The sequence below is a fragment of the Panthera pardus genome, unplaced genomic scaffold, assembly GCF_024362965.1.
Source record: "Panthera pardus isolate Hobbes unplaced genomic scaffold, ASM2436296v1 HiC_scaffold_18, whole genome shotgun sequence".
In the NCBI taxonomy this organism is placed as follows: Eukaryota; Metazoa; Chordata; class Mammalia; order Carnivora; family Felidae; genus Panthera; species Panthera pardus.
This window is the reverse complement of record NW_026526743.1, coordinates 15,631,430-15,655,158: the sequence shown is the minus strand read 5'-3', so window position 1 is coordinate 15,655,158 and position 23,729 is coordinate 15,631,430. Positions and strand designations below refer to the sequence as shown.

Below are 23,729 nucleotides of genomic sequence, written 5' to 3'. Positions count from 1 at the left end.
CTGCTATCAGCACAGAGCCCACTTCAGATTCTCTCTACCTCCCCCCCCCCGCCCCTCCCCTACTGGCACACTCTCTCTTCTCTCAAAAATAAAGTTAAAAAATTGCATAGCAAAAGATAAGTAAAAAATGTATATTCAGAAAATAAACAATAGACCAAAAACTAGTCGCAACAGACAAAAGGTTTTATCTGCAATATACATAAGTACTTAAAAACTTATAGGAAAAGGACCACACCAAAAATTTCAAAAAGGAGGAGCTCCTAGGTGGCTCAGTCCATTAAGTTACCGACTTCTGCTCAGGTTATTATCTTGGGAGTTCAGGATTTCAAGCCCTGCATCTGGCTCCGCACTGACAGAGTCTCTCCCCTCCCCCCAACATGCCCCTCCCCACTTGTGCTTGCGCTCTCTCTCAAAAACAAATAAACTTAAACAAAGAAGTGTTTAAAAAAATTTCAAAGAGGAAATCCAAATGTTCAATAAACAGGAAGGATGCTCAACTTCATTAGTATGTTAATACAAACTAAAGCAACAAAATCTAGTGCTTATCCCTTAGCAAACCGGCAGGAAAAAGAAGCTACAAGGTCTAGCAGCAGTGATGCTACCATCTATAAAATGGAAATGATGGCACAGAGCTCTACCATCGCCCCCTCCTGGCTTAGAGGAGCTTCTGTGAAGGTGGAACCTTGAAGACCGAAAAGCAGGGTCCGGAACGCCCAGGCTGAAGCCAGTGCAGCCATATTGGTTACGGCAGGTGGGGGAGTCGTTGCGACCGCTGCCATTGTCAGTTAGGGCAGGGGCGAACTTCCGGTCACCATCTTGAATGACAGCAGAGGCGGAGCTCTGACTGACATGTTCATTAAGGGCCGGGCTCCAAGGGCACCGCCCCGAGAGCGACTGAACGCTAACCGCGGCGTGGCGGGGCCGGCAGCCGTAGCCCCGCCCCCGGCTCTGGGCTCCACCTTTCGGCCCCACTTCCGTCGGGCGAGAGGCTTTAGGCGTCGCTGCCGTAAGTCGGGGAGGAGGTTTGCCGCATCACGGAAGATGGCGGCCGCGGCGGTGAACGGGTCGCCCGGCGCCTCGGGCTCAGGGCCTGCGGCGGCCTCGGGCGCAGTCCTGCAGGTCGCGGCCGGCATGTACGAGCAACTTAAGGGCGAGTGGAACCGCAAAAGCCCCAATCTTAGCAAGTGCGGTGAAGAGCTGGGCCGTCTCAAGGTAGGGTTCGGCGGGGGCCTCTACGAGGGGTCTAGACCCAGCCGAGTTCCCGGCCGTGAGCGAGACCAGGGCGGGCAGGGGGATCCAGTAGGGTGAAGGATTCGGAACTGCCAAAGTGTGCGCTTACAGGGGTGAAGAAGTGAGAGAGGTTTGGAACGGATCAAATACGGCCCCACAGTGGGGGGGGGGGGGGGGGGAGGTGTGATGGAAAATGTTTTGGTACAACCGAGTGAAAGGTTAATGTTTTGGTGTTTGGAGGCCTAGCTGAGAGTACCGGGGTTTTTCTCATGGCGGGGGCGGGTGGGTTCTTGACGAAAGCAGGTGGGGAATGAGGACCGGACAGGGTGATGAAGGAAGCCTGAGATGAGGGGTGTATGGTTAGACCAGACCAAGTCAGGATCGGAGATCTGGAGGTTAGGGACGCATCTGTGGGGATGGGAGGGAGCAGCTGAGTTTTGAAGGCAGGACTGAACCTAGAAAAAAGATTCTTATAGAAGAGGACCAGAATGGTGCCCAGGGCGCTTCAGACCAACCGTGTTTGTGAAAGAGTACAAGTATTGTGGGCTGGACCAAGTCCCTGAGCGAGGTGTGTCGGATAAGGAATGATGTGGGCTGGATTATGGGGGGGATGTTGGCTCCCCTCCCTCCCTGGTGTAGATCTGAGGGTGGATGGGAGTTGATAGAATGTGGGAAAGGTCTAACAAGAACTGAAGGTGCTAGTGTCCCCCCACCCCTTTGATTCCATTGAGTCAGGCATGAAGTATGTCTCCTGTTTACCTAGTGGGGCTATTAATAATTGTAACATGAGGTCCTCCTAAATGGGCACTCCGTGTGCCCAGGCCCTGTTCTGAGTGCTTTATGAGGACTGACTCCTTTAAAACTCACAACAACCTTATGAGTCAGGGATGATGATTAGCTCCATTTCCTAGGTGGGAAAACTAAGGATTAGAAAATATAAGTAACCTGTTCTTGCAGTCCCATCGTTTTCTTTCCCTGCTCTCCTTGTCAGCTGGTTCTGTTGGAGCTCAACTTCTTGCCAACCACAGGGACCAAACTGACCAAACAGCAGCTCATTCTGGCCCGTGAGTGTCAACTGGGGTTGGTGGGGAGGGGTGATGGGCTGGCGGTGATGGGAGGAATGGTGGTCAGGAGAGGGACTCAGTCACCCCCTGAGAGCCTGCTCTGTCCCCCACAGGTGACATTCTGGAGATTGGGGCCCAGTGGAGCATCCTGCGCAAGGACATCCCTTCCTTCGAACGCTACATGGCCCAGCTCAAATGCTACTACTTTGATTACAAGTGAGGATGGGTCCTGCCCCTCGTTGGGTGGGGGCAGGGAGTTATATGGTAGGCTTTTTTTTTTTTTTTTTTTTTTAATTTTAAGTAATTTCTGCACCCCTTGTGGAGCTTGAATTCACAACCTCCAAGATCAGGAGTCGTGCATGCTCTACTGACTGAGCCATGCAGGTGCTTTTTTAAATCGCTGCTGGTCCAGCCACTCAGGTCATCTTCCTTCACCCTGGAACTCCCTGTTTGCCTAGCTGTGTCTCCAGAAGCTGCAGGGTCAGGTGGTTGCCCTGGAGGTCCTTATCCTGGGATTGTACCATCCAGTCTCTGTTGGCCTCCAATCTGTTCCCTTCTCCACATTCCCACACTACATTTCCACTGCCCGCTCCTGTCACCTTTCACCTGCCCTGGCTCCAGCCTTGCCCCCTTGGATTCATCCCTCACGGCAGCCAGTAGAATCTTTGTGATACTAAATTTTGACCAATGTCAGTCCCCTACTTGGAATCTGTGATGGCTTTCCATAGCCCTCAGGCTCCAGACTAAACTCTTTCCTGTGGCCTCCGATGCTGTATCAGCCCTGACCCCTCTGACTTTGCTCCCCCCCCCCCCCCCCCGCCCCCATCCTGCACCTGTCTCTCCCACTGGACTCCTAAAAGCAGAGGGATTTTGGTCATTGCTGTGTTCCAGTACTGCCTAGCATGAGGCTGGGCATAGAGCAGGGATTTGCTGGATATGTGTTGAATATAAGACTTAATGATTTTTAACTCAATGGTGCCTGAGTGGATTAATGATGAAGAATTTGATATCAGGGGTGCCTGGATGGCTCAGTCAGTGAAGTGTCTGACTCTTGATCTCAGCTCAGGTCATGATCTCACTGTTCGTGGGATCAAGCTCCACATTGGGTTCTGCACTGACAGCTCAGAGCGTGCTTGGGATTCTCTCTCTCCCTCTCTCTCTGCCCCTCCGCTGCTTGCACTCTCTCTCAAAATAAATAAACTTAAAAGGGGGGGGCACCTGGGTGGCTCAGTTGGTTGGGTGTCCGACTTCAGCTCAGGTCATGATCTCGCATTTCGTGGGTTCGAGCCCGGCGTCGGGCTCTGTGCTGATCGCTTGCTCAGAGCCTGGAGTCTGCTTCGGATTCTGTGTCTCCCTCTCTCTCTGTCCCTCCCCTGCTTGCGCTCTGCCTCTCTTTCAAAAATAAATGAACTTAAAAAAAAGTAATAAAAAAAAAAAGAATTTGACATCAGAAGTCAGGCAAACCTGAGTTTGAAAGTCATTTTACCACTTCCTGATTATGTGATCTTGTGCAAATGACTTCACCTTCCTAAGGCTCATTTTCCCCCCTAAAGGAAGAATGATAATTCTTAATATCATAATCGTAGCTAACACTCACACAATATTTATTTTAGCCAAGTACTGTTCTGATCATTTTATTTGTAGCCAGGTACTGTTCTGAATATTTTACTTGGATTAAGTCATTTAATTCACTTAACCCTTATTCGTTTGACCCACCTTCTATGAGATGGATGCTGTGGTAGTACTCATTTTACAGTTAGGGAAACTGAGGCTAAGTCACTTTACTGAAGTAAAGTCACTTGCTTGGGCCCATGTGGCTTGTGACTTCATGCCTCTCTGGGCTTCAGTTTCATCTGACTACCAAGGCCCTGATACTTCTCCAAGGAGACCGCACAGGGCCATCATCAGGGTCCCTGGAGCCTAGAGTGGGCGGGGCTCCTAGGCACTTAAGCCTTCCTTACCTTGTTTCCCCCACCCTGGTCCACAGGGAGCAGCTCCCCGAGTCAGCCTACATGCACCAGCTCTTGGGCCTCAACCTCCTCTTCCTGCTGTCCCAGAACCGGGTGGCTGAGTTCCACACGGAGTTGGAGAGGCTGCCTGCCAAGGACATCCAAACCAATGTGTACATCAAGCATCCTGTGTCCCTGGAGCAGGTGAGGGGGCGATGGGAGGGGCAGGTGTGAAGGTGGTGGTGCAGGCACAGACATTAGGGAAGACTTCCTGGAGGAATGGGCAGGGTTCACCTGTTGTTGGCTCATTTGCTCATTTGTCCACAGCTGTTGAGCCCCAGCCATGTGCTGGGTTGGTTTTCAGACCACTGCAAGCAGAACAGGCTGAAATCCATGATCTGGTGGGCATGACATTCAGATGAGGAAGCCGACAGTACATAAAAAGATTTTTTTAAAAAGGTTAATTTATGTGGTCTGTCAGGTATTAAGTGCTATGAAGAAAAAGTAGCAAGGAGGGTGGTGAGTCGGGGCAGGGGTGAATTTTTTGATAAGGTGGTCAGGGAAGGCCTTGCTGAAAAGGTGACATTCGAGGAAGACTTGAAAGGGGTGAAGAACCCAACCATACGGACATCTGGGGGGAAAGTGGTCTTGGTAGAGGGAGCAGCCAGTCCAAGGTCCAAAGGCAGAAACATGCCTGGCATGACTGAGGGAAAGCAGAGGACAGTATTTCTGGAACAAGGTGAGCACGGTCAGGGGAGAGCCTTAGTACCTGACGTTAGGAAGGAGTTCCTAAGGCTGAGGTCTCACGGGAGGATTTTGTTGGGGTTGGCGGGGAGGATGGGAGAGAGAGCAGTTATGGCCGGCAGCACAGCTAGAGCAAAGGAATGGAGGAATGAGCTTGGGGTGGATCCAGCTCTGTCTCTCCTGTGATTGGAGGATAGATAAGATAATTAGCTACCAGTCCAAGGCAGGTTGGAGAAGGAATGTGTGTGTGTACGTATGTGTACGTGTGTGTACATGTGTGTACATGTACAAACCAGGGAAGGCTTCCTGGAAGAGGACGTGTCCAGTCTGCCTGGGGAATGCATGACTGTATGGCAAAGGGTGTTCTAGCAGAGGGGATTATGAAGGCACTGGGGATATGGTGGGGCCTCAGCTGGTAGCCCTCTGTGCTACCTCTTCCTCATCCTCTTTTCCTGCCCACCCCCACCTCTACAGTACCTGATGGAGGGCAGCTATAACAAGGTGTTCCTGGCCAAAGGCAACATCCCTGCTGAGAGCTACACTTTCTTCATTGACATCCTGCTTGACACTATCAGGTGCGTGAGGGGCCAGGGTCCTGTGGGGTTCGGAGAGAGCTGGGACTCGAGTCAGAAGGCCCCAAGTTGAATCCCATTCTGGCCATTTGTGATCTGGGGAAGCTGGGCATATCGGTTCTCCTTTTCTGTGAACGGGAACTTGTCATGAGATTGTGGAAAACAGCCCTCATTTTACTCTGGGCCGTTAATCCATGTGCCCATATGTGTCAGATCCAGGGGTGGGCTTGGCACCCGGACAGAGCTCGGCAGACGAGAAGCAAGCCTGTCGTAGAAGTGCTCCAGCCCGCGAGGCATGTGACCTCACCTCAGATCACCTAAACTGTGGAACCCTCGGCTTCCTCTTCCTTAGAAAGGGGCCGTGAAGTCCCACTAGCCCCTCGGGTTGCTGCGTGCACAAGAGACATCGCACGGGCGGGTGGGCCGACATTTCCATGTGCCTTGAGGAATAAAAGGGTCCAGGTGGTGGTGGAGCTAGTTCATGGAGGCAAAGTGCCAGACTGAGCTGGGTTTCCATTTCTTGGATGGCAAAACCAAGCCCAGAGATGTGGTGGGAGTGAAGAGGGGATTTAATGAGTTTAAGCTGTTTGCAATTAATATTTTGGCTCTCCAGAATGAACAGGGAGTGACATAATGAGTGTCTGCTTACCTACCACTTGGTCTGGGAGATAAAATGCCTCAGAAATGGATGCATACACTCCCTGTCACTGTTTTTGCCCCGGCGCTGTTTTTCTACTTCAGTGTTGATCTTGGTACCTCTTAACAGTGGTAGCAGGGAACCCTCTCAGGATCAGATCTAGAAATGGGGTACAGCACCCTTGTGTGTGTGTTGGGTGGGGTGGGGGTGGGGGAGCGTTCTGTAAAGAGGTCCTCTCACGTGAATCCCAGGCTGGGTTTCAGACAGTCTGAAGTCCTCATGGCTGAGAGTGGGATTCAGAGTGTGGGCCCAGGAGTCTGAGAGCTCTGGACCCTATTGTGGCCCTGGCTTTGCAATTCTGGTCAAGCTATTCCCCGTCTCCAAGCCTTGATTAAACGGGGCAGGTAGCATGTTCCAGCCATCAGTGCTGAACTGAAGGGTCAGAGCTCACACCTGTCAGGCCGGGGAGGACAAGGCCTGGAGAGTTGTCTGTGCTCAGTAATGAGAGTCTCATCTTTCCCCAGGGATGAGATTGCTGGGTGCATCGAGAAGGCCTATGAGAAAATCCTTTTCACTGAGGCCACCCGGATCCTCTTCTTCAACACACCCAAAAAGATGACGGACTACGCCAAGAAGGTGGCTGGGGTATAGGGCAAGGGGCCGTGGGGTCAGGGGTGTGCTCACAGCAGGGTGGGATGGCCTAGAGGGACACTGGAGCAGGATTGCTGAGGTCGAAATCCATCTGTGTGACCTCAGGCCGGTTGCTGAACTTCCCTGAGCTTCAGTTTCCTGATCTGTAGAGTGGAGCTAGAATTTAACATGTGGGATGAGCACAGCACTTGGCATGAGGTGGAGGTGGACACGTGATACCTGTTGAGCTGTTGTCCTTAACAGAATTCCTTGGAGGTTGCAGCTTTTCTCCACTAGACTTTGCCTCACTCGGCCTGGGGTATTTATGCAGATGCAGTGCCCCTGGAGATGGTTTATGCATGTGGTGTACTCACCCCAGTCACTGAGCAGGGTCAAGAGCAGAGCGGAAGAGGTGGAATTGAACTCGAACAATGGTGACAACTGATCTTTAGTGATCGTTTACTCTGGGCCAAACACTTCTCCGTGCTTTAGAGGTGTTGATTCACTGAATCCTCATAGCAGACCCAGGGAGGTGTGTGATCAGAGTCCGTGTCTCAAACATGGAGAAACGGAGGCACAGAGAGGTGAAGTTATCTGTCTAGAGTTGTGCGGGTAGAGCAGGTTGGTAGAGTAGAGCAGAGTAGGGTAGAGTACCAGCAGGCCCATGTCGGTTCGTGCTGGCTCTATGGGGTGGGGAGGGAGCCTGTGTGATCACCCCACCCATCTGTCATCCTTCCCTTTCTGCAGCGAGGGTGGGTTCTGGGCCTCAACAACTACTACAGTTTTGCCAGCCAGCAGCAGAAGCCAGAAGATACCACCATCCCCTCCACGGAACTGGCCAAACAGGTCATCGAGTATGCCCGGCAGCTGGAGATGATCGTCTGAGCCATCAGGGGCTGGGGTGGGGCAGGGCTTACGTTATTTAAAGCAGTTGCAGTGCAGGGCTCCCCCCAATAAAGGTGGATTGACATTCTCTCTTCCAGGCCCTTGTCTCCCCGGGCGGAATGATGGAGAGACAAGTTCCTTATCTCTGAAGAACTTAGAAGTTGGGGGGCCCTCTGGGGTCTGAGATAACCCTCTGTTGGGTCAGCCTCTGTCCAGTGGCCATTGCTCAGGGTTTCAAAACAGCTGCCCACTGCAGGGGCCCAGTTGCAGAAGGAGCCCCGGTCCCAGGCAGAGGGACGGTAGTAGCCAGCCGTGGACATACAGGGAGGCCAAGCTAAGGCTCGAGTTTTTCAGCGAAGGGGGTGAAGCATCACAATTTTAAAAATGTTTGCAACTAATTAAACCAGTTTGTTAAATGACCTATGAAATGGAACCCGTCTGTGGGCTACCAGTTTGAGACCTCTGTGGAACCATTGGTGTGGGCCCTAGCCTGGGATTGCCCTGGTTCCCACCCTTCCTGAGCCAGTGCTGTGACTTACGACCTCCTGTACCGCCCCCAGCCTGTATCTCCTGCCTTGAAGTTCTCGAGAAGGTATTTTAAGGCAGAGTCCAAATCTGGCTGAGCCATTTGTGGGATGTGGGATTTTCAACAAAGTCTTCCAGAGTCCATTTTCCCTGCTGTAAAAATGGAATGATCACCCCTGCTTTCCAGAGTGATTTGTGCTGAACATCTGAACTTGGCACCGATCAGCTCAAATGGAGCTCATGGGGTTAAGGGTAATGCGACCGTCTCACCTCTGGGCCCATCAGTCTGGATGCTGGATCAATGGAACCTCCGTTCTGCTGTTCTGGGTCCAGTCTCCCTGTTTCCAGGATGTGCTGCTTTCATGGAGACCTCTGCCCTCCCGATCCCATCCCTTCGACCCTAAGCAAGTGACTGACAGGTAGCTAGATATCTAGATGGTTATTTTATTGTCAAGGAGGGGGAGGCAGAGGGCATTGAGCAGACTGCACTCAGTTGGAATGGGTGGCCTGCAAATCGTAGTGCTCCAGCCCGGCCACCAGGGAGCCAGCCAGCTTGATGGTGGCAACCCAAGGCGGCTCGCTCAGGTGGTTGGTGGGCGTGCTCAGCCTAGGGGGAGGGTAGAATCAGCAGGGCATTGCCATGTGGCCAGGCCCTTAACCCTTATAGGTTTCACTTTCCCCATCTGTATGAGGGGCCATGTTTGAGCATCAAAACAGTCTAGGGCAAGGCTGTATCCATTCAAATTTAAAAGGGGGGCTAAGGGTTGCTGACTCTGTGTTCTGAGCATCCCCTCAACCTGTCCTGCCTCCACTGAACCCCAAGGGATCCAGAGCAGAGGGTCTGCCAGTGATTCAGAGTCTCAGGAACCAAGGTCAGATGGACCCTGATGACCAGATCCTGAGATTCAGAGTGTGTGTGTGTGTGTGTGTAGGGGGGTGGAAGAGGTGTAACTGAAGGATGCTCTCTGGCTCTAAGGACTCAGGTGTAGCCTCTGCAGCACAAGGACTGGGGCATCAGTGCCCTCTGGCTGCCAAAGCCTTGCGTCAGGAGAAGAGGCTGGAGGGGTCAGGAGTGCCAGGGGCTAGGCCAGGACTTTTCTGGAGGCATGCATTCCTCCCCTCTGCCCCTCTCCCTGAAAAGCTTGGGACATGGTCCTTCTTGGTGCCCTCAGGACAGGGTCAAGGCCTTGAATAGGATCAGGCCAGCTGGCACCAGCTTCCCTCCCTGATGGCTCCAGAAGGTCACAGGGGCAAGGGTCAGCTTGGAGATCTGGATACCAAGAGGTTGGGCCTAGGTGTTCCCTCTCCCTTGTCATGGGTCAGGATGGTGTCAAGTTTCTTCTAGGTCCCCAGGGGATTGGAACTCAGTTGGGTTTGAGATACAGCCAAGGGAAGGGTAATGGTTCGGCTGGAGTCAGGACACCAAAGCTGAATGGGTCTCTATCCAGGAAAAGTCGGGTTCAGGACTTTTAAGAGGTATTCCCTCCCCTCCCTACACCCCGACGACCTTCCCTCACCAGGCAGATACGTTGCGTGGTAGACGGCGATGACGCAGCTGGTGGCGGCAGTAACACTTGCAGGGACAAGAGTTAAGCACCTGGAAGGGCGGCCAGTGGCGAGTGGTGCCCGTGTTAGCCATCCCTGCTGGAGGAGCCCCGCCGCCACCACCCCCTCCACCTCCGCTGTCAGTCACGGTGGCTGCAGTACGTTCGCGAGGACCATCTCCGGGGGCGCCCGCCGCGCGGGTCGCACCCCGGGCTGCGCGGGGACCCTTGTTCCTGCGCGTGCGGGCCTTGATGGGCGCGGGCGCAGGCAGCGTTGGCTCCGCTGTGGTGGGAGCTGGAGCCGGGGATGGGGCCAGGGCCGGGGCCTGGTCGGCAGCCAAGGCGAGGGGCAGAATGGGAGCCGGGGCGGGAGCCAGGGTCGACTCCAAGTGGCCCGGGACTGGGGTGGGAGGGCGGGCCACAGGCGGCGGCGTTGGCTGGAGCACCGGCGGCTGTGGTGTGGGCGGTGGCGCGGGAGGAGGCGTGGGTGGTGGCGTGGGCGGCGGCGGTGGCAGCAACTCCTGTGGGCCTGTTGGCCCGGGGCTCGCAGGCTCGCCGTTGGTGGGCGCCGGGAAGATGAACATAGGCGGCGCCAGCAGGGCTGGTGCAGGCCTCCGGGACCCCGGACCCGGGTGCGTCTGCCCTGGTGGAGGCGGTGGGGAGCCCCAGGGCCCTGAGAGCGTGGCCGCGCGCCGTCGGGGCGCCCCGACACTGCCGCCGGTTCCGTTGAAGCGGAAGTGGCGTTCAGGGCCATCGGGAGGGCTCGCCCAGTCGAATTTGGGCTTCGAGCCTGGAAAGGTGGTGTAGGGTGGCGGCGGAAGGGCCCTGGCATGGGACACAGGCGCCGAGGGGGGTCCAGAACACCCCTCGCCGTCTCCATTACCGCCTTCTGCTTCTTGAGACTCCCGAGGGACCTCTCCCGAGGGTCGAGAGGGCCCAGGAGCCAGAGACCCCTGCTTCAGGACTTCGGCGTAAGAGATGGAACCCGAGGCAGCGGAGAAGAGTCCTCCTCCTCCGCCTCCGCCTCCGCCTCCGCCCCCGCCCCCGAGCGAGGCTTTGGCAGCTGAAGAACTCGACGCTGCCGCAGGGGCCAAAGGGGGCCCTGACTTGAAGGTGACTTTACACAGCAGGCTCAGGCCAGACTCGGAGACCGCGGGCCGGGCCATTTCGCCCTCTCCTGCTTGGGGAGGTGCCCCTCTGCGGGCTCGCCTGGCCATCTGGCCCTCGCTGCCGTGCCCCACCTGGCTTTCTGTGGGGGTTGTGGCGGGTGTGGCCAGAGCAGGAGTGATTCTGTGGCCCGGGGGCTGCCGGTCGGAAGGTGGCGGTGGCGGTGGCGGTGGCGGCGGCGGCGGCTTCCGCGGCGCCAAGAAGGGCGGAGTAGGGGATGGGGCCCTCGGGAGAGAGTCGGGGTCCTCTCCAGTTCGTTGCCGGGGCGGCGGCGGCAGTGGACGAAGGCTCGGAGGATCGCCCTGGCCGCGATGGCTCGCCGCCAGCAGACCGCGGATCCGGGGCACCGGCGCCGGAGTGCCCGTGGGTTTTCGCCACTTAGACGGCGCGGGCAGCAGGGTCCCCACGGGGGGCGGGGGTGGTGTGGAGACCGCGGCCGCAGCCGCCTCCTCTGAAAGGGGCGTCACTGGCGAGGGCAGTTCTAAGGTCAGGGGCAGGGGCGAGGGTGAGACCTGGGGCTCCGGGGGTACCAGGATTCCCGGGGGCGCGGAGCTGCCAGGGAACCAGACGCCCAGCCCTCGAGCCAGGCGCATGGCCGGGGAGGAGGGGGTCACCTCGGGCTCCACCGGGGACGTACGGCGGGAGTCAGAGGAGCGGTCCGAGGCCTGCTCTTTTCGGGAGCCTCCGCCCGCGGAAGGCTCCGACTGCACGTTCCCCATTTCTGACGGAGGTCGGGGACTGTGATCGGAAAAACTTCCGCCAGTCAGTCCGCCCAAACTGTGGGGACTCTACGAGGCTGACTGTATTTGGTCGTACACGTCCGCGCCAGACCCTCCCCTGTGCTCCAAGATCCGTTCAGGCACTCGTCTGTCACTAGTCTCTCGCTGCATTCCTGTTCTCTGACTCTCGAGGCTCAAGCCTTCTTCCCCATCGCCCATGCAGCTGCTGTCAGGCCTTCTCCCTCATGGCCCCATTCAGCTGCTATTCAGACACTTAGGCTCCATCCTCTTAGTGTACTCAGATTCGGTCCCTGTTCCCCCCACCCAACCCTCACCCCGGCTTGTCCCTCAGGTCACATCCCTACACTTTGGCCATGTCCCCGGTCTCCAGGCTCTAAGACACAGGTCTTGCCCGCTTTTCTGTCAGTCTGTCAGGCCACATCAGTGATGATGATGGTGCTCAGTAGCCTACAAAGCCTGCAAGGAGTTCAAGCTTCTCTCCAGGCCTTCAAACCTGGCTCTGGAGACCCAAGCCCCGCCCATGCTCTTTGGTCCCGCCCCCGATTGTGTATCGGGCCTCATCAACCCCGCCCCGGCCTGGCCTCGCCTCCGCGGTTTTCTTGTCTTACTAACCCTTCAGTCCTCACCTCTAACCCTCCGATCCCTCTCTCTGTGACGATCATTTGAGTCTCTCCCTCTTCCCAGGCAGCGGCAGATCTTCGGGTCTCACTCTTAAACTTTTACGGCTCCTGGTCTACCAGCCTCCTTCAACACTCAGGCCCCACCCCTTCCCCCAAGCTCCGCCCTGGCCCCGTCTTCGCCCAGAGGTTCCCACTCACCGACTCCTCCAGCCGACCAAAGTTCAGACCGCGGCCCCCTGGGCCCAGGGCAGGGCGGGGAACGGCCGTAGCAGAAAATAACCGAAAAGAACGGGGGTGAAGCGGGTGATGGCAAGTGGGCGAGACAGCGGGGGCGGACCCCGAGATCTAGGCCCCGCCCCCGGGCTCGAGGCCCCGCCCTCCTGTGAGCCAGCAAGGGGCCGGCCCCTGACGAACCTGGATCTCCCTTTGAAATATTCCGCTGTCTTCCTCCCCGCCCCCAGACCTTGTGGCCCTAGGCCCCACCCCTTTAGTACGTTGTCCTTAGCTCCTCCCCTTTATAAATGCTCCGCCCCCTTCGTTATTCCCTCCCTCGAAGCCCCGCCCGTTACGGACACCGCAACGTAGCTCCTCCCTTTAGGCGCTCATGTGCTCCGCCCATAAGGCAATTTACTTCTAAACTCCGCCCTTTAAGGACCCCCACTGCATCTCTTCCCAAGACCCTCTCCTCCCTCAGGCCTGCCTAGAAGGCTCAACCACCGTGGACCCGCCCCTTCCATGACGCAAGTGCTTGTCCGCGCCCTCGGCGTCCTCAACGACTCTCCTTCCCAAGGCCCTCTGGCCCCGCCCCCTTGCGAAGGCTCCCTTCTCGCCCCACCCCTTTTCGATCCCTACCAGGTAGTCAGCCCCTCCCATTTAGAACCCAAAGAGCAGACCCTCACCTTTTTAGAACCCTGAGAACAGGCCGTGTCCCGGACCCTTCCCCCCATCCTCAGGGATCAATGGCGCGGATGAGTGGGAAAGTGGGGTGATCTTCTCTGGATCCCGAGAAAATGGGGGCTGGGGGGCTGTTCGCTGGAGCCAGTGGCGGGCTCTAGGACCCAGCGGGCAAGTACGCCCGCCTCGCGCTTACCCCTCCCCCAAGCCGCCCCCTCCCCCTCACCCATCTTCCAGGTTCCCCCTCCCTCCCCCGTCGCCCCGGCTCCCGGTGCCCGTCTCTAGCGCCGCCGGAGCCAGCGAGGGAGCCGGAGCGAACAGGAGGAGGAGGAGGAGGAGGCCAAGTCGCCGCCGCTCGGAGCCCGGCCGGAGCCTCCCAGGCAGGTGCCAAGGGGGGCGAGGGGGCGGGGGCTGACAGACTGCCTGTCCCGGTGAGGGGGCGGCCAGGACCGCGCTGCTCCTCCTGCCCACCGGGGCGCCCCCAGACCGAGGCTGGAAGGACAAGGGGTTGGGGGCCCCTAAACTGCGCGGCAGCCATTTGGGGTATCAGTCTCCATTTGGGGGCCTGGACTTCTCCGAAGACGCCCCATTCATAAAATTCCGAACTGGACCCCTACCATTGAGGAACTCTGGGGACCACTCCCCCAGGGAAACAGATGTGTGGGGAGCGTAGGGCATTCAGAAATCCCCGCGTCCCATCCCAGCTAGGCCCTGGGGGACCCCTGCCCTCTTTCTCTGCTTCACCTGTTGTCGGGGGAGGCGGGCGGACAAAGGAAGCAGCATCACGTGACTGCTCATTCACAAAATCCCATCCCATTGAGAAAAGGGGGCTGGGGGCGCTGCGACCGCCCCTTACCCTCCCGAAGGGCTGGGGAAAACCGGCAGCCTGCAGGTGGGGGAAGGGGCTAGAGCTCGCTGCCTGGGTCCCTAAGGTTCAGACGCCAGGGTCCCTGCGCTAGGTGGTAGTGAGGGGCTGGACGCTGATCACGATTACTGGGCGGAGGGCTACGTCCCCTGAGCTGGGGGGCGGGGTAAGATGGTTCTGAAGGATGCTGGGGCGGGGAGGGGGAGGAGGAGGGATCAATTCTCCACCTCCCCTCAGTCTCTCTCCCTTGCCTTCCATGGGCTGGGACCTGAGGGAGCAGGCTTGATTTTTGTGAATGAAATGCACTCTGGTTGTGTCTCGGTCGTCCGTTTCTGGCTTCCTCTGCCTCCATCTCCCTTTCGGCCTCTCTCTGGCCATTTCTGGTTCTCTCCCTGCTCCCTGCCCATCTCCCGTTGCTGGGTGACTCAGTGAGCTTTGCATCCGGTCTCATTCATAAATCCGGGAAGGGGTGGGGGGAAGAGAGCCTGGGTTTCTCACCCAGCCAGTGGCCTGGGCGGCCGAGTGTGGAGGCAGCGTAGGGGGATCTGGAGCTGAGTTGATGGGCTCTAAGAAAATACATATGCGCAGGCACCCAGCTGTGAGGGGGAATGATGGGTGGGGCTGTGGGAATGTGCTGAGGGATGAGAAGGAGACTGGGTTGATAGGGGAAGAGCAGGGAGGGGGAAGGGAAGTGGAAAACTGGGGCTGTGGGGGTCAGGATGGGAACGATGGGGAAAGGGACGAAGGTGGGTGCGGAGAGAAAAGGTGGATACGGAGAAGGTAAGCATGGGAGAAAAGAGGTGGCATGAGGAAGAAAGAAGCCATGCTGGAAGAAGGTGGGCATTGGGGGTGGGGGGAGAGGCAGGTATGTAAGGGAAGGTGAGAATCGGGGCCTGACGGTGCAGTGGATCCAGATGTGAGGGACGAAGAGGGAGATGAGGCTTGGGGCGAACGCTGAATGGCAGAGCGGGATCGGAGCTCACTGACTTTGTCCCTGTCTCCCCACCTCCTGCAGGTACATGGTTCAGGTCCGAGCCGTGGTGATGGCCCGAGATGACTCCAGTGGGGGCTGGCTGCCTGTGGGGGGCGGGGGCCTCAGCCAGGTGAGCGTTTGTCGGGTCCGAGGGGCCAGGCCCGAGGGGGGGGCCCGCCAGGGGCACTACGTCATCCACGGGGAGCGCCTTCGGGACCAGAAAGTGAGCCACCCCGGGGCGTGGGGGTAGGGTGGGGGCATGGGGAAGTAAGGGGATGGGGCTGGGAGTGCAGAGGTGAAGTCAGGTCGTCTCCCAGCCCAGAATCAACCTGGGGTGTGGGATGTGGTTTGGAAGTGAATACCTGTCTTTGGATAAGAACTGGGAGTTTGGGGAATATCTGGGGTATTCGGCAGGTCCTGTCCACTGCCGTTGCCTGGAGGGCTATCACAGCAGCCTCCTCGCTGGCCTTGCCCTGCTCCTGCTCTCTCCCTCAACCGCAGTCTGTTCCACAGGGGCCCTGCTGACCCCTGACTCAGAACCCTCCTGTGGCTCCATCTTGCTCAGAGATCCTTGCCAGGAGGCCCTACACCACTGGCCCCTGTCTGCTCTAAGTATATGGAGGCATTTGGTGGGGAACCATCTGGAAGCGTCAAATAGGGTTTCCAGTCCTATATGTGGGTTCAGCAGGAGTATCCTGGGCTGTCTGGCATGAGCTGGAAGGACACTGTCAAAGTTTCAGCAGGGGATGTGGTAGAAAGACGTGGATTGTTTGAAAAGGCTTGGGGGATGGGTTGCATCTCAGAGCCGAGGTCAGAAGGAACAACCAGGGGGATTTGAAATGGTGTGAAGGAATACAGTGACGTTGGGCCAGGATATGAGGAAACATCTAGGGCGTTGACCAGCATCTGAGGGGGAAATCTATGGGAGTTTGATAAGAATTTGGGGGTAGTGTTTTGGGAGATTATTGGGGCATCAGAAGGAGATTAATAGTAATACCTTGAGATGTTCAGCAATGTTTGGGGGGGTATTATTGAGTCAGAAGGAGGGATGTTGGGTTATCAGAAGAGGCTACTAGGAAAAGGAAAATGTGGAGACCAAGGGCTTGGGGGAAATATTGGAGCATCAGAGGTGTGCTCAATAAAATTGGGGAGTGGTGTTGGGGTGTCGATCAGGGTTCAAGGGTACACCTAGGGTTGAGAAATGAAATTTGTGGGATGCTTAGGTATGCAGATAGACTGAGGGTTAAGAGGAAGACACAGGCATGTCTGGAAGGGGGTGTCTGACCTGCCCCCTCCCTGCCCCCTCAGACCACCTTGGAGTGTACCCTGAGGCCAGGCTTGGTTTACAACAAGGTGAACCCCATCTTCCATCACTGGAGCCTGGGCGACTGCAAGTTTGGGCTGACGTTTCAGAGTCCCGCAGAAGCTGACGAGTTCCAGAAGAGCCTGCTGGCTGCACTGGCTGCACTGGGGCGAGGTGAGCGGTGCAGGCCGTGGTACTGGGGGATGGGGTGGAGGGGTGGGAGAATCTGGAGCCTGGCCTGGGGAGCTCACTGTCTGCCTCTCTCCTTGCCCCAGGCTCGCTCACCCCCTCTTCCTCCTCCTCTTCCTCCTCCCCTTCCCAGGACACCGCAGAGACTCCCTGCCCTCTGACGGTGAGTCTCCTCCAGGACACGGCTCTGCTGGGGGTGCCGGGGGGCTGTCTCTATCAAACATTCTTGAGCATCTCTGTATATCAGGCACCATGCCACATGCGGGGGACACAAATCTGGGCCCAGACTGTTAGTGTCAACTTAATGCCAGCTATCCTTGTTTTCCCATTCTGTCGTGGGTCACACATTCATTCAAGGGTATTTATTGAGCACCTTCAGTAAGTAGTGTTTTAGGCACTGGGGATACATCAGTGAACAAAACAAAGTCCCTTTCCTCATGGAGCTTCTATTCTAGTGTGGAAAGGCAGAAATTTTTTTAAAAATTTACTTTAGAGCGAGAGAGAGAGAGAGAGAGAGAGAGTACACGCATGAGCAGGGGAGAGGGGCAGAGGGAGAAAGAGAGAGAATCTTAAGCAGGCCCCACACTCAGTACGGAGCCCCACACAGGACTCAATCTCATGACCCTGGGATCATGACCCGAAGCGAAATAAAAAGTCAAATGCTCCACCGACTGAGACACCCAGGCGCCCCAAGGCAGAAACTTTTTTTTTTTTTTAAAGATAAACTATCTTTTACAGTAAACAAATTAATGACAAGTCCAGCCTTCTAGTTATTCAGGGTATAATCCTTGAACTCATCCCTGACTTTTCTCCTTTTTTATGCCCCTCATCCAATCTGTCATCAAATATTGGCCTCCCTTTCAAAATGATTAGAATTTGAATGTCCAGCCTCACCCTCCAGCTGCAGCATTCCCACCAGCTTCCTATTGCCAACTGCCCCCCTCCTCTTCCCTACTGCCTGGAAGTTCCCCCCACACGGCCAGAGAGACGCTATTGATATCTGAGTCAGATCATGGCCATTCCTCTACTCAGACCCCTTCCAGAGCTCCATCTCACTCAGGGTAAAGGACAAAGCATATAAGATCCCATAGCATCCGGCCTCCTATCCTCCGTTTTGCTCACTCTGTTCCAGCCACACTAGCCTCCTCACTGTTACTCCTACACAGCAGACACGTTCCTGTCTCGGGGTCTTTGCACCGCTGTTCCTTCTGTCTTGGAATACTCTTCCCCAAATTTCCACACGGCTCGTCCCCTTATTTCCTTCAGGGTTTTTATACACATATCGCCTTTCCTGAGTAAGCTGTTTAAAAATCGCGTCTTCCAATGCTCCTTATCCCGTTCTAATTTTTTCCCCATCTTCTGGATATTTCCCTTATTTCCTCTCTAAATAGACAATTTTCTTACCTGTTAGCATATTGCCTGTCTCCTGTGCTAGAATGCCAGCTCCAGGAGGCAAAGATCTTTTGTTGCTTTCTTGCTGCATCTCCAATGCCTAAAACAGTGCCTGGTATACAGTAAGTGTTCAGTAAATATGTGTCGAATAAATTTATTGAATGAATAAATGCACATAATGTCAGACGCGATTTGGCATTTGCTGGGAACAGTGGGAGTTGCTGAGACTTAGGAGAACAAAACTGGTTCCCGGGGCAGAAAAGCCGGAGTCCCAGGGTCAGGGGAAGATGTGGGTGGGGCTACCCAAATCACGCAGACAGTTCCCACGTACTGAGTGCTCACTGTACTTTCCGCTCTCTGAGAGTTACGCTGTACTTTCCACGCTCCGTCTTACGTCCTCACAGTGGCCTTTGTGAGCCTGGCATGTCATGGGTGCTCAATGAATGTTTACTGAAGCTAGTAATGGATGAAGTCAGAATGATCCCCAAGCTACAGAAAAGAGTCCGAGGTCTGAGAAGTGACGTTTCCGTTTGTAAGGGACGGTTGGTTTGGGTGAGGAAGGAGAACACTCCTGGTGGGTGAAGCTGCCCCCGTAAAGGTGTGGTGGTGGGAATGAGGCAGGAAGGTGGCTGGCCGGCCAAGGGAGAGGGGTTCTGGGAAGGGAGGATATTTTGATGTTCTATAGGTTGGTGAGCTGAGCAGATAAGAAGAGGGGGTCAAATAACAATAACCATTTCCAGTCTCCCCATACTTCAGGCATCCTCATGCCCTTTACAGTGGGCCCTAACCACATCCTTATGAATAGACACTATTATGATCCCCATTTTGCAGAGAAGGAAACTGAGGCTCAAAGAGATGAGCTCACTTGCCGGAGGTCACACAACCAGTCAGTGGCAGAGCCGGGGCTTGAACCGAGGCCTGTCTGGCCGCAGAGCCCTCGCTCGCCACGGGAGGGGGTCTATGTGAGGGCATCGGCTGTGCCGGGGGTTCGGCTCTGAGGCCGCCAATCTCCTCCAGTCCCATGTGGACAGCGAGTCCTCCTCCAGTCACAGCCACCAGGAGACGCCTCCCACCGCGGCGGCGGCGGCCACTATCATCACCGTGGAGTCAGCTTCTGGCTTCGGGCCGGCCACGTCCCCCCAGCGCCGGCGCTCCTCCGCTCAGGTGCGACCTCTGACCTCCAGCAGAAGTCTGGGGCTCCGGGTGAAGTGGGGCAGGGTGCTGGGCCCCGAGGTAGGCGGGAGCTGAGACCCCCAGAAGGGCAAGAAAACCACAAACAGATCCTGGGGGCCGGCTGACTTGAATTGATGGCAGTCGTGGTGGGAGGGTGCTTGGAGACTTCGGTCCTTCCGAGGGTTGGGTGAGGGCTTCCCGTGTCTCCTGCGCTCTTGAAGATTTTGGAAAGTTCTGAGTTCTGAACTCAAGGGTTTGGGGGACGGCGGGGACAATCTTCGAGTATATGAGGGAGTTTTTTGTACTCATGGAAGGAGTTCTTTAGACTGCTTAATTTGTTAGGAGGGCCATGGTATCCAAGGAGGTTAAAGCTCCCTGGGGACCAGATTCCTGCGTCCTGAAGGAGGAGATGGCTGGGGTCCAGAGCTCCCAGATCTGGGAGCTGGGACTTCCTGAGTCTTGAGAAAGGACAGGCCTGGGAGCCTGGACCACTGGGTCCTTAAGGTGCGGGCTTGGTGCCTTTGGTCTGTTCTTTGATATCCTCTGTCCCCTGTGAGAGGAGTGGGCTGAGGGCTTGGAAGTCAGTGCCGGACCCACACACTCAGGATCCCAGGACAGCCTCCTAGGATGAATGAGGCCTGAGGCGGGGTCTTTGGATTCTCAAGTCCTCTGCGACTGGGATGGATTGTGGTGGAGTGTGGGGGTCACGGGCCCTGCTAACCTGTTCTCCTGTCCCTTCGTCCCGCAGAGCTACCCTCCGCTCCTACCGTTCACGGGGATTCCGGAGCCCTCAGAGCCCCTGGCCGGGGTAGGGGGCCCGGGCTGGGGCGGCCGTGGCTATGAGGATTATCGGCGCGCTGGGCCGCCCGCACCCCTCGCCCTGTCCACCTGCGTCGTGCGCTTCGCCAAGACCGGCGCGTTGAGGGGTGCAGCCCTGGGGCCTCCCACCGCGCTACCCGCCCCTCTCGCCGAGGCTGCGCCCCCAGCGCCCCCGGCTCGCCCACCACCCGGCCCCGGCCCTGCCCCTGCGCCGGCCAAGGCCTCCCCGGAGGCAGAGGAGGCGGCGCGCTGCGTGCACTGCCGTGCGCTCTTCCGCCGCAGAGCTGACGGGCGTGGTGGCCGCTGCGCGGAGGCCCCGGACCCGGGTCGCCTGCTGGTGCGCCGGCTCAGTTGCCTGTGGTGCGCCGAGAGCTTGCTCTACCACTGCCTGTCAGACGCCGAGGGCGACTTCTCGGACCCGTGCGCCTGCGAGCCGGGCCACCCGCGTCCCGCCGCGCGCTGGGCCGCGCTGGCCGCCCTCTCCCTGGCGGTGCCCTGCCTCTGCTGCTATGCGCCCCTGCGCGCATGCCACTGGGTCGCGGCACGATGTGGCTGCGCTGGCTGCGGGGGTCGCCACGAGGAGGCGGCGCGGTGAGGACGGCCTGGTGGGTCCAGTAGCTGCACCGAGGACCCAAAATTGAGGGTCCAGGACCCTGGACTCTGTTCGGACCCCAAACCCAAACCTAGGCACACCCGGAACTTGGAGCTTGAGTTTGGATTGAGAGACCCCAGACCTGGAACCTGGACCCCAAATCTAGGACTGAGAGACCCCAGACCCAGCTTCATTGGGATGTCTGTCCAAGAGGTCCCAGGCATCCTGAGTTCTGGTGTCCCCATCCTGCCGCCATCCCCTCCCTGACCTAGACTGAGGAGACTCCAGGCATCCCCCACACTCTACACCTCGGGCAGGCTGGGGAGCATCTGTATCCCTGAGAGACGCAGGGCCCTGCACCCCAACTCCCTGTTCAAATAACCAACCCAGACCCTATCATGCCTGACGCCATGAACCCTCAGATTACAGCCCTGGAGTTAGTCAGGAGTTACCAGTACCCGACCCTGCCTGTATACAATTCCTCCCAGATCATGAGACCATAGAACCCAGATTCACCCCAGAGGGTCACCGAATGCTCACCTAAAACTTGGGGCACCCATATCTGAGATGTTCTTGTAGCCTCCAGGACCCCTGAGACACCAAACTCTCTTACAATGCCCTGAGTCGTTCGATATGCCCAGATGTTCTCTGACCAAGATGACTTGGGAGACCCATCTCAGAGTCTCTCCCATTCCCCCCAACCAAGATCCAGATGTCAGACTCCAAGATGCTCTGGGAGCCAAGGACCAAAGACCTCTGTAGACCCACCCACCCCAAGGCAGTGTTCCCAGGAGCTTTGGATCTCCTATAGGGGACTCTGATGTGCCTCGTACTCCCCTATGTAGTACTGAAGGCCACCAACACCTTGGGGCCCAAGACACTGGTCCCAAGTCCTTTTTCAAAACCCATTAGACTTGGATTTCAAGCCCCATAATAGTCTGGAATCTTTGGCTGCTTTGTATCCACAGATCCTCAATTCCCTAAAAGCTGGAAGCCCAGCTCCCAGAAGATGGGATGTTCATGGCAACCCAGACCTCTGACCCCTTGGCCCCCAGCCCCTGAGCGACCCCAAGGTGCTTTGGGAGCACTGGTCCCAAGACCCCAAGGTGCCATTGATACCCCAAATTCAGGGCTCAAGCCTACACAACATTGGGATGGTCCCTGCTCAAGACCTTGGTCCCTCCATACCAGAGACAGAACTGAAGTGCCCCAGGGCCATAGCACCTTCAGATCCCAGATTTCTTTGGACTCAAGCCTCTTAAGCCTGATATTCCCCAAGACCTGGTGCCCTTGAATCCTGATGTCTATAAGCCCCTGAAACCCCAAGGTCCCAGACCTCTGAATTCAAGTCCTAAGGATCCCAGCCCAAGCCCCCAGCATCTCACAGAACTACCCTTTTACTAGGGTAAAAAAACAAACATTTTGAGCTCATGTTTCTGAATTCCAGAACTACCCCAGAGCTCCCCCACTCCCATCTTTAGGACCTAGCATTGCCATAGATGATTGCGCAAGCTGTTCAGTAATCAAAGCCACACAGTCAAGGTGGGGGTGTGGCTGGAATTCACACTGCACTCTGCTGGCTACACTGTGCACGAAGTCACTTTTTAGGCTAGCTATGGATCTACACACACAGACACACATGCACACCCCTTGCACTCAGCCCCAAGCCTGACCTTGAACCCAAGTCCTAGTCCAAACTTCTTCTGTTCTGCCCTGTTAACCCCTTCCCTTCCATCTCAGAGTTGGGGATTGCTTTGCGAAGTTTGAAAGCCTATTTCATGGCCCTCTGTGATCCCTCTTCTGGGCAAGGGGGTTGCCACAGTCTCTTTCCAGAGTGGGATGGGACTTCCAGGGTACCTCAGATCTGATGGCCTGAATGGGAGGATCAAGGTCTTGGAGCAAGACAATCTCAATGCTCTGTGGGCTTGGGACCTGCATCTGGTCCCAAGCATCTGGAAATGTGCACTTACCTTTCTTCATTACCCAGACTTGGATGACCTTGTAGGAGTTCAAGGGATAGGTCAAGGGGGTCAGAGGGCTAGATCCTTCTGTCACTTCCTTTAAATTATTAACTATTTATTACATCCGGAACCTGTGAGATTCAGCTCTCCCAACCAGACCCTGGGATGGGTGAGAGAACAGGGGGATGTCCCTCCCATCCCCACTCTGCCCAGCTCTCATCACTGTCAGACCCACCAGAGCTGAGGGCGGAGGGACCGGGGGCTGGGGCAGCCTGGGTCCCCATCCCCCTCTCTGTGCCTCGGTCTCCTCCCTTCCGTGGTGGGCGGGGGGAAGCTCCATTCTTAACCTACCTCGTTTTGGGGAGGGGTGGGACGGGGACCAGAGTGCTGTAAGGTGCTGTGGGATCTGCGGATGAAGCGGTGGGAGCCGGGGAAGGTTCCCCCGGCCCCCACCTCCCAGCACCGCCTCTCCCAGGTCTCCCGGTCCTGCTCCCTGCTGATACCCACCTCTGATCCATGATTCCTCTTCATCACCCCCAAATCAGGGGTGCGTGGAGGGCTGACCCTGGGAGCCAGGAAGACCTCAGACCCTGGAGCCCCCAGGCCCAATTTCCCAGCTGCCTGCCCCTCAGATTGGATGCTTGGCCCCCAGATTTGGGGGAGGCACCCCGACATTTATCTTCCTGATCTCGATTCCAAGCCAGTCTGTGACCTCAATATTGTTATCAGTGCAGGCTGCAGTGGTGGGGGAGGATGGGGGCCAAAGACCCAGCCTTGTCATTGGGGAGGGGGCATGAAATATTCGCTCCAAGAAACGTCTGTGACAAAGTCTCAGCCTGTGTCCTTTATTTGCATTGATACACCCCATCCATCACCTTCCTGAACACCAAGCCAGTCTCCTACCCAATTCATCCTTTCTCCACTTCCTTTAGTCCCAGGCAGGCCCTCCAGCTGAGTTGCACACATTCAGTCACTCAGGTACATTTACTGTACACCCATTATATGCCAGGCCCTGTCCTAGGCACTGAGGATGAAGCAGTGAACAGAACAGACAAAACCCCTTTCCCACAAGAAACTTCTGAACTTTATCGTGGAGGAGACAGTAAATGACATGTTCGAAATGATGTGTACTATAGAGAAGAATAAAGTGGGGAGGGGGGTACAGTCATTTTTAGCCAGGGTGGTCAGGGATGCCTCACTGAGGAGCTGACATCTGGACAAAGCCTTGAAGGTGAGGGAGTCCTGCGGACGTCTGCAGGGA

The 23,729-nt window shown here is 56.6% G+C and overlaps 3 protein-coding genes across 8 annotated transcripts; 2 read left to right on the top strand and 1 right to left on the bottom strand.

The window, feature by feature from the left end:
* Positions 1 to 834: 834 nt before the first annotated feature.
* PSMD8 (proteasome 26S subunit, non-ATPase 8) lies at positions 835 to 8,130 on the top strand. Its single transcript, XM_019432161.2, has 7 exons — positions 835 to 1,212; positions 2,222 to 2,294; positions 2,408 to 2,510; positions 4,282 to 4,447; positions 5,462 to 5,562; positions 6,721 to 6,832; positions 7,574 to 8,130. The coding sequence occupies exons 1-7, from the start codon at positions 850 to 852 to the stop codon at positions 7,709 to 7,711; spliced, it is 1,056 nt and encodes a 351-aa protein (XP_019287706.1). The 5' UTR covers positions 835 to 849; the 3' UTR covers positions 7,712 to 8,130.
* A 530-nt stretch (positions 8,131 to 8,660) lies between these two features.
* On the bottom strand, positions 8,661 to 12,605 carry GGN (gametogenetin). Of its 3 annotated transcripts, XM_053906013.1 has the most exons (4): positions 12,314 to 12,588; positions 11,585 to 11,685; positions 9,754 to 11,428; positions 8,661 to 8,843 (listed from the first exon to the last, which is right to left on the bottom strand). In XM_053906013.1, the coding sequence occupies exons 2-4, from the start codon at positions 11,664 to 11,666 to the stop codon at positions 8,726 to 8,728; spliced, it is 1,875 nt and encodes a 624-aa protein (XP_053761988.1). In that variant the 5' UTR covers positions 11,667 to 11,685; positions 12,314 to 12,588; the 3' UTR covers positions 8,661 to 8,725. The 3 variants fall into 3 exon arrangements, with proteins under 3 accessions (XP_053761988.1, XP_053761987.1, XP_053761986.1); XM_053906012.1 differs by having other exon boundaries at positions 9,754 to 11,685; positions 12,506 to 12,605; XM_053906011.1 differs by having other exon boundaries at positions 9,754 to 11,685; positions 12,314 to 12,584.
* Positions 12,606 to 12,748: 143 nt separating this feature from the next.
* On the top strand, positions 12,749 to 23,299 carry SPRED3 (sprouty related EVH1 domain containing 3). Of its 4 annotated transcripts, none has more exons than XM_019432130.2 (6): positions 12,749 to 13,581; positions 15,082 to 15,169; positions 16,348 to 16,516; positions 16,618 to 16,694; positions 18,941 to 19,087; positions 19,845 to 23,299. In XM_019432130.2, the coding sequence occupies exons 2-6, from the start codon at positions 15,086 to 15,088 to the stop codon at positions 20,508 to 20,510; spliced, it is 1,143 nt and encodes a 380-aa protein (XP_019287675.1). In that variant the 5' UTR covers positions 12,749 to 13,581; positions 15,082 to 15,085; the 3' UTR covers positions 20,511 to 23,299. The 4 variants fall into 4 exon arrangements, with proteins under 4 accessions (XP_019287675.1, XP_019287673.1, XP_019287676.1 ...); XM_019432128.2 differs by having other exon boundaries at positions 15,082 to 15,262; XM_019432131.2 differs by lacking the exon at positions 12,749 to 13,581 and having other exon boundaries at positions 13,685 to 15,169.
* The last annotated feature ends 430 nt before the right edge of the window (positions 23,300 to 23,729 follow it).

What these genes read in the sequence shown, in the direction of transcription:
- SPRED3 (XM_019432128.2), top strand. Translation starts at nt 15,086, where the DNA reads ATGGTTCAGGTCCGAGCCGTGGTGATGGCCCGAGATGACTCCAGTGGG. An exon ending in AGCGCCTTCGGGACCAGAAA is followed by an intron (nt 15,263 to 16,347) that starts GTGAGCCACCCC and finishes CTGCCCCCTCAG; the next exon opens with ACCACCTTGGAGTGTACCCT. An exon ending in ACTGGCTGCACTGGGGCGAG is followed by an intron (nt 16,517 to 16,617) that starts GTGAGCGGTGCA and finishes TCCTTGCCCCAG; the next exon opens with GCTCGCTCACCCCCTCTTCC.
- PSMD8 (XM_019432161.2), top strand. Translation starts at nt 850, where the DNA reads ATGTTCATTAAGGGCCGGGCTCCAAGGGCACCGCCCCGAGAGCGACTG. An exon ending in ACAGCAGCTCATTCTGGCCC is followed by an intron (nt 2,295 to 2,407) that starts GTGAGTGTCAAC and finishes TGTCCCCCACAG; the next exon opens with GTGACATTCTGGAGATTGGG. An exon ending in TGACGGACTACGCCAAGAAG is followed by an intron (nt 6,833 to 7,573) that starts GTGGCTGGGGTA and finishes CCCTTTCTGCAG; the next exon opens with CGAGGGTGGGTTCTGGGCCT.
- GGN (XM_053906012.1), bottom strand. Translation starts at nt 11,666, where the DNA reads ATGGGGAACGTGCAGTCGGAGCCTTCCGCGGGCGGAGGCTCCCGAAAA. An exon ending in CCACGCAACGTATCTGCCTG is followed by an intron (nt 8,844 to 9,753) that starts GTGAGGGAAGGT and finishes CCCTCCCCCTAG; the next exon opens with GCTGAGCACGCCCACCAACC.